General features: G+C 42.2%; 1 protein-coding gene across 1 annotated transcript; it reads right to left on the bottom strand.

Moving 5' to 3' along the window:
* Positions 1–293: 293 nt before the first annotated feature.
* Positions 294–5,090, bottom strand: LOC139455401 (toll-like receptor 3). The gene is made up of 2 exons (XM_071236956.1): positions 5,082–5,090; positions 294–2,437 (listed from the first exon to the last, which is right to left on the bottom strand). Exon 2 carries the CDS (start codon positions 2,391–2,393, stop codon positions 294–296), a length of 2,100 nt encoding a protein of 699 aa, XP_071093057.1. The 5' UTR covers positions 2,394–2,437; positions 5,082–5,090.
* Between the last annotated feature and the right edge of the window lie 2,018 nt (positions 5,091–7,108).

The following is a 7,108-nucleotide window of genomic DNA, read 5'->3' as shown; positions in this document are numbered from 1 at the left end:
AGACCACGGAGGCCGTCCACGTTGGGAGATACCCCATGAATACAACATGAATACTCCACTCTGACACAGTGTACTGACTCCGAGCCGAGCAGTCCTTGTTTTAGCTCATTAATGCCGAGCGCCAGACAGGGTAAGAAGTACCATCTTTTGGTATGACGCGGCCGGGGATCAAATCCCGGACCTTCCGCTCTCCGGTCGGACGCTAGACCACGGAGGCCGTCTCCGGAATACTCCACTCTGACACAGTAACAATCAGATTATTGTGTTCTTTAAACTGACAACCTTCTTTTCTGTTAATTTTGTTCTTGCCTCCGCAATATCATCTTCATCCTGTCGAAGAAGGCTTTTCTGGCATACTCTTCCTCTCCCCACATCAGGTAGGTTGTCGTCTGCAACATGGCTCTCATAGCTTTGGTCACGTGACGTGTGTCTATCTCTTCCAGCATCACCACCACCAGGAGGCGCTGTCCATTCTCCAGCACGTGACGCTGAATGAGGTTCAGCTCAAATAGGCACCAGTCACTTATGGCAAACTCATTGGAGAGGACGATGACGATTTTTCGGCTTGTTTCAATGGCATCAACTATGTTATCCACGATTAATTTTCCAACCTCAAAGTCCCTGTCATGAACGCAGAGTTTCAGGTTTTCATTTCCTTCCAGAACAGGCAACATATTCCGAATGACCCACTGACGATCTGCTGCAGAGTAGGCCACAAACGCGTCATATTCGTATTCGCGAGTGTCCACTTCCTGACGTTGACTGTATCTGACCATATAGATGAAGTAACGGATGTGCCAACGGTAGCGATACATCACTGCCCCGACTACCAGGAACACTATCAATATGCCTCCTGCAGCTAGGGTGATGATTCGCTCATTCTGACTCAACAGACATTTATTTTCAGATAACGTCAGATTAAGGAGCCCAGTCCCCTTGAGAAAATCAGGACTTTCACATCTGTAATCCGACAGATGTGATATTATCTTCTCATTTGACTTCATCCACTCAACAAACCACAACAAATTACAAGTGCATGAGAATATGTTATGGCTAAAGTCCAAACTCATTGCACCCTTTATAAAATGTTCAGGAAATGAACGTTGTGTAATAACCGTAATTCTATTATTTCTCATATGTAATTTCTCTAATCTTGTAAGATTATCTAGTCGACCGTCCTCCCAAGAGGGAATTCCGTTTCCATATAGTTCAAGCTTTCTCAACTTTGTTAAACTTGATGTTATGACTCTTGGAATATAATAAAGACCTCCCCTACCTATTGTTAAATACATCAGGAAATGAAGATCTTTAAACAATTGATCAAAGTCATTTTGAGTCATTTTTTGCAGAATATTATCCTCCAAGTTCAGCGATTCCAGGGACGTGCAGCCATGAAACATTGTCAGATTGTGTTCATTAATCCAAATGTGATTTTTATGGAAGTCAATATGTTTTAAAGCCGTATTATTGAAAACAAAGCCTTCTATTTTGTCCATTGCACACCCTACGTATGCCAGTGATATCAAGTACAACTTGGGGAGTCTTGCGAACTGATTTCTCCTTAAAATACGTAGAGGACTGCCATCAAGGTATAGATGGGTCAGAAAATGCAAACAGTCATAATGGTCACTGTTCAGATCTTCCATTTTGTTGTATTTAAAGTGAAGTCTTTTTAAATTTGGAAATTGTGATCTGGAAGAGTTTAATATGCAAAAATTTGGAAATTTCCTGAACTTATTGTCATCCAGTCTTAGCTCATATGTCCAAAGTGTGTAATTTTCTGGTAGTTTAATGTCGGAGAAATCATTCTGTCCAAGGTCTAAGTATTGGAGATGACGGAGGACTTTCATCGCTGTATGAGGGATTTCAGAGAGCGAGTTATTCCTCATTGTGATGTTTAGATCAGGTATGTGTTGCAAGTGGTGAAAAAAGTCATCGCTGACGTGTAATCCCATAGAACTGATGTTAAGTCGTAGACTGGTGTGATTTCTCAAGCCCCAAAATGATTTCTCAAGACTTGTATTCGTCACGTTATTATCGCTTATATCTAATCCGTACAACATATCCAGACTTTGAAATGCATCACAAGATATTTGCCGAATACCGTTTCTCCTTAGACTGAGATAATACAAATTTTGATGAGTTTGAAGTGGTGTCATTATCTTCTTGGTCAATACTGGCAAGCGGTTCCCAATGAAGTACACGGATAACTTGTATTTGTGCTTCCCTGTCTTTGGAGGCGAGGGTATCTCCGTCAGATTGGTGTTAATACAATTCATTTGCATGGTTCCATTTTTGAAGACTTGGCACCTACAAGGCGGACAAGGAAGCGAGCTGACCAATCCACGTGACCCAAGGTAGAGAGCCAAAAACGCTGCCATGAGAATGTCCATGATGAGGATACTTGAGGGAGTAAACAGGCAAAACGCACTTTCGGCTGCAAAAAGAAGGAGTGAGTGAGTTGGGTTTAACACCGCTTTTAACAGTATTCCAGTTACATCACAGCGTGTTAGCTTAATGTGGGAGGAAAGCCCGAAGTGGTATGGTGCTGACAAACCTAGAAACATAATCGTAGTGAACCGGGATTCGAACCCACAACCATAGGTTTCTGGCGTACCCAAGGGACGCAACTCTGCACAGCGAATCGGGCGCCTCAGACGACTGGGCCACCCGTGCCCCCATCAAAAAGAAGGAACATGAATGGAAATATTATTTGACAAACAAAGAATGTACTGCCGTGTTGATGCATTGCATAAACAGTTTTCGTATCAGATTTGTTGACATGCTATACAAGGCCCTAATTAATAAGAACTGTGCATCGTTATAAAACAGAGCAGTATTGTCTTTTGTTTTATGCGAGGGCCTTGGTTATGAAGGACGTGGCTAAGATCAGTTCAGTTTGTTACTTCAATTGTCAAACATCAAACGCACGATGTCATACATGATGATACGACCCGTAAAGACCCGGGGTAGAGTAGGTCTTCAGCAACCCTTGCTTGCCGTAAAAGGCGACTATGCTTGTCGTAGGAGGCGACTAACGGGATCGGGTGGTCAGGCTAGCTGACTTGGTTGATACGTGTCATCGTATCCCAATTGCATGGATCGATGCTCATGATGTCAATCACTGGATTGTCTTGTCCAGACTCAATTATTTACAGACCGCTGTCATATAGCTAGAATATTGCTGAGTGCAGCGTTAAACAACAAACACACAAAGAAACAAAACGTGATTATACGTTACAAAACATATCGTTATATTTATCCTAATATTCTTATTTCAGTTTTCTCTTGGGTTATCTGGGGGGCACGGGTGGCTCAGTCGTCTAAAGCGCCGCGATTCGCTGTGCAGGGTTGCGTCCCTTAGGCACGCCAGAAACCTATGATTGTGGGTTCGAATCCCGGTTCGCCCCAATTATGTTTCTAGGTTTGTCAGCACCATTCCCTTGCTCGTGGGTTTTTACCGAACTGGTAAACGTCTAAGTTCTGCATCACTTCGGGCTTTCCTCACACATTAAGCTGACACGCCGCGATATAACTGGAATACTGTTAAAAGCATCGTTAAACCCCACACACTCACTCACTCACTCACTCGTGGGTTATCTATAACACTAAGATATACATTCACACACACACTGAGTGAGTGAGTGAGAGGGTTTGATTTTACGCCTCTTTTAGTAAAATTCCAGCAATATCACTGCGGGGGATACCAGAAATGAGCTTCATACATTGAACCTATGTCGGGAATCGAACCCGGGTCTTCGGCGTTTCGAGCGAACGCTTTAACCACTAGGCTACCCGACCGCCCCATTTCCATCTTCAACAAAAATACATTGTAACGCTGTGAACATGGAAGTGTGTGGCTACAAGGGGATTCCAGAGTACAGCGTTAACTAAATTACCGAAATGCTTTTGTAAACAAACAACATAAACATAATAAACATCAACGACAGAGAACACTCAGTCCCAACCACCTGCCGGAACAGATTCCACTGTGCGCAAAAGGCAAGATAACGGTGACAATTCAGTGAATGGATCACTGAAAATCAGTCATGACACAGGGCGTTTGCGAAGAGGGCAAGCATGTCCTGCTCTACGGATCATCCGCCATTTCTACAATTTGCATGAAAAGATGTGTGTGTTTTGTGCATGAAACCGCACAACAGTACTCCTGCCATGCGACGGCGGTATGTAAACAAACCAGACATTAAAGTGATGTAAAAGCGAGTGAGTTTGATGTTACGCCGCTTTTAGCAATATTCCAGCAATATCACGGCGGGGGGATATTTGTTATTAGGCTCCTCACAAGAGTGAGTGAACGCCAGATTCAGTAATATCCAGCTATATGACGGTAAAAAGGTGAATAATTGAGTCTTGACTTGGAAAACCGGTGACTGAAAGTATGAGCACGATGTCACGCCATTAACCACTGTCAATGAATATGACTGAATGACTTAGACGCTTCTGCAATGGGGTTCCTGGGTCTTATTCTCACCCGGACTACCTTAGGGGTAAGTCATTAAACGAACAAAGACACGGCCCTATGGTTTATCTGTTTAGCTGTGCTGGTAAAGAAATGTACATGTACTACGACTGCTACTACAACAACAACTACTACTACTACTACTTGTCCTGATGTACTACTACTACAACTACTACCACTGCTGCTATCACTAATAATACTATCACTACTGCTACTACTACCACTAAATCTACTTCTGCTACTACTACTACTACTACCACTGATAATTTTCCTGTACTTGTACTGATATCATTACAACTTCAAATACTTCAAATTGATTAAAATCACCACGATCTATAGAGACACAAGTACTACTACGTTAAGTTGGTTTTTTTAATGCCGCTTCGAATAGTATTTCAGTTGTATCAAAGTGTCAGCTTCATGTGTGAGGACATCCCGAAGTAAAATCGCTCTAAAAACAGACACTGCTATCACAAACATCACTTCCTTCTTATGTCATATTACCATGTCTACATGTTACTATGTTACTACCGGTACCATCACTACCAATTCCCCACTACTACCCTACTTACGACTACTACCAATGACCTTTGATACTTACAGGGAAGACGACGATGCAACCTTTCACGAGCTTCTGTTCTTGAGGACTGGAGCAATGCGGAGAAATCTAACGGTTAAATGATTCATATTTTGTCCAGAGCAGGACGTTAACCCATTCGATGACTTACCTTACCAATATTTCCTCTGTTACATTTGTGTTAGGGTTAACTAGACACGGAAACATAAAGTAGGGTTTCCTGATTTCTTGTTCCCTGCGATTGAAAAAAGATCTCTGTACAATCTCTGTACAAAATGTAATGTTGCTGATTTTGACATGTAATCTTGCTCGTTCTGACGTTCAATGTTGCTGGCTGTAACGTGAAATGTTGCTGGTTCTGACGTCTATTTTTGCTGATTTTGATGTGTAATGTTGCTGATTTTCATGTGTAATGTTGCTGGTTCTAATTGTAATCTTGCTCCTTCTGACGTTTAATTTTTCTAGGAGTGAGTGTAATCTTGCTGGTTCTGACGTGTAATGTTGCTGGTTATGACATGTAATGTTGCTGGTTCTGACGTCTATTCCTTCTGGTAGTGAGTGTAATGTTGCTGATTCTGACATGTAATGTTGCTGGTTCTGACGTCTATTCCTTCTGGTAGTGAGTGTAATCTTGATGGTTCCGACTGTTATCTTGCTCGTTCTGACGTTTAATTTTTCGAGGAGTGAGTGTAATCTTGCTGGTTATGACGTGTAATGTTGCTGGTTATGACATGTAATGTTGCTGGTTCTGACGTCTATTCCTTCTGGTAGTGAGTGTAATCTTGCTGATTCTGACATGTAATGTTGCTGGTTCTGACGTCTATTCCTTCTGGTAGTGAGTGTAATCTTGCTGGTTCCGACTGTAATCTTGCTCGTTCTGACGTTTAATTTTTCTAGGAGTGAGTGTAATCTTGCTGGTTCTGACGTGTAATGTTGCTGGTTCTGACATGTAATGTTGCTGGTTCTGACGTCTATTCCTTCTGGTAGTGAGTGTAATCTTGCTGATTCTGACATGTAATGTTGCTGGTTCTGACGTCTATTCCTTCTGGTAGTGAGTGTAATCTTGCTGATTCTGACATGTAATGTTGCTGGTTCTGACGTCTAATCCTTCTGGTAGTGAGTGTAATGTTGCTGATTCTGACATGTAATGTTGCTGGTTCTGACGTCTATTCCTTCTGGTAGTGAGTGTAATCTTGATGGTTCCGACTGTTATCTTGCTCGTTCTGACGTTTAATTTTTCGAGGAGTGAGTGTAATCTTGCTGGTTATGACGTGTAATGTTGCTGGTTATGACATGTAATGTTGCTGGTTCTGACGTCTATTCCTTCTGGTAGTGAGTGTAATCTTGCTGATTCTGACATGTAATGTTGCTGGTTCTGACGTCTATTCCTTCTGGTAGTGAGTGTAATCTTGCTGGTTCCGACTGTAATCTTGCTCGTTCTGACGTTTAATTTTTCTAGGAGTGAGTGTAATCTTGCTGGTTCTGACGTGTAATGTTGCTGGTTCTGACATGTAATGTTGCTGGTTCTGACGTCTATTCCTTCTGGTAGTGAGTGTAATCTTGCTGATTCTGACATGTAATGTTGCTGGTTCTGACGTCTATTCCTTCTGGTAGTGAGTGTAATCTTGCTGGTTCCGACTGTAATCTTGCTCGTTCTGACGTTTAATTTTTCGAGGAGTGAGTGTAATCTTGCTGGTTCTGACGTGTAATGTTGCTGGTTCTGACATGTAATGTTGCTGGTTCTGACGTCTATTCCTTCTTGTAGTGAGTATAATCTTGCTGATTCTGACATGTAATGTTGCTGGTTCTGACGTCTATTCCTTCTGGTAGTGAGTGTAATCTTGCTGGTTCTGACATGTAATGTTGCTTGTTCTGACGTCTATTCCTTCTGGTAGTGAGTGTAATCTTGCTGGTTCTGACGTGTAATGTTGCTGCTTCTGACATGTAATGTTGCTGGTTCTGACGTCTATTCCTTCTGGTAGTGAGTGTAATCTTGCTGGTTCTGACATGTAATGTTGCTGGTTCTGACGTCTATTCCTTTTGGTAGTGAG

The sequence above is a fragment of the Haliotis cracherodii genome, unplaced genomic scaffold (assembly GCF_022045235.1).
Source record: "Haliotis cracherodii isolate W230 unplaced genomic scaffold, xgHalCrac1.p SCAF_11, whole genome shotgun sequence".
Classification (NCBI taxonomy): Eukaryota; Metazoa; Mollusca; class Gastropoda; order Lepetellida; family Haliotidae; genus Haliotis; species Haliotis cracherodii.
The sequence above is the reverse complement of the archived record's forward strand: the minus strand, read 5'-3'. Positions and strand labels throughout refer to the sequence as shown.

Bases quoted from the DNA above. Each gene is read 5' to 3' on its own strand.
- LOC139455401 (XM_071236956.1), bottom strand. From the start codon at position 2,393: ATGGACATTCTCATGGCAGCGTTTTTGGCTCTCTACCTTGGGTCACGT.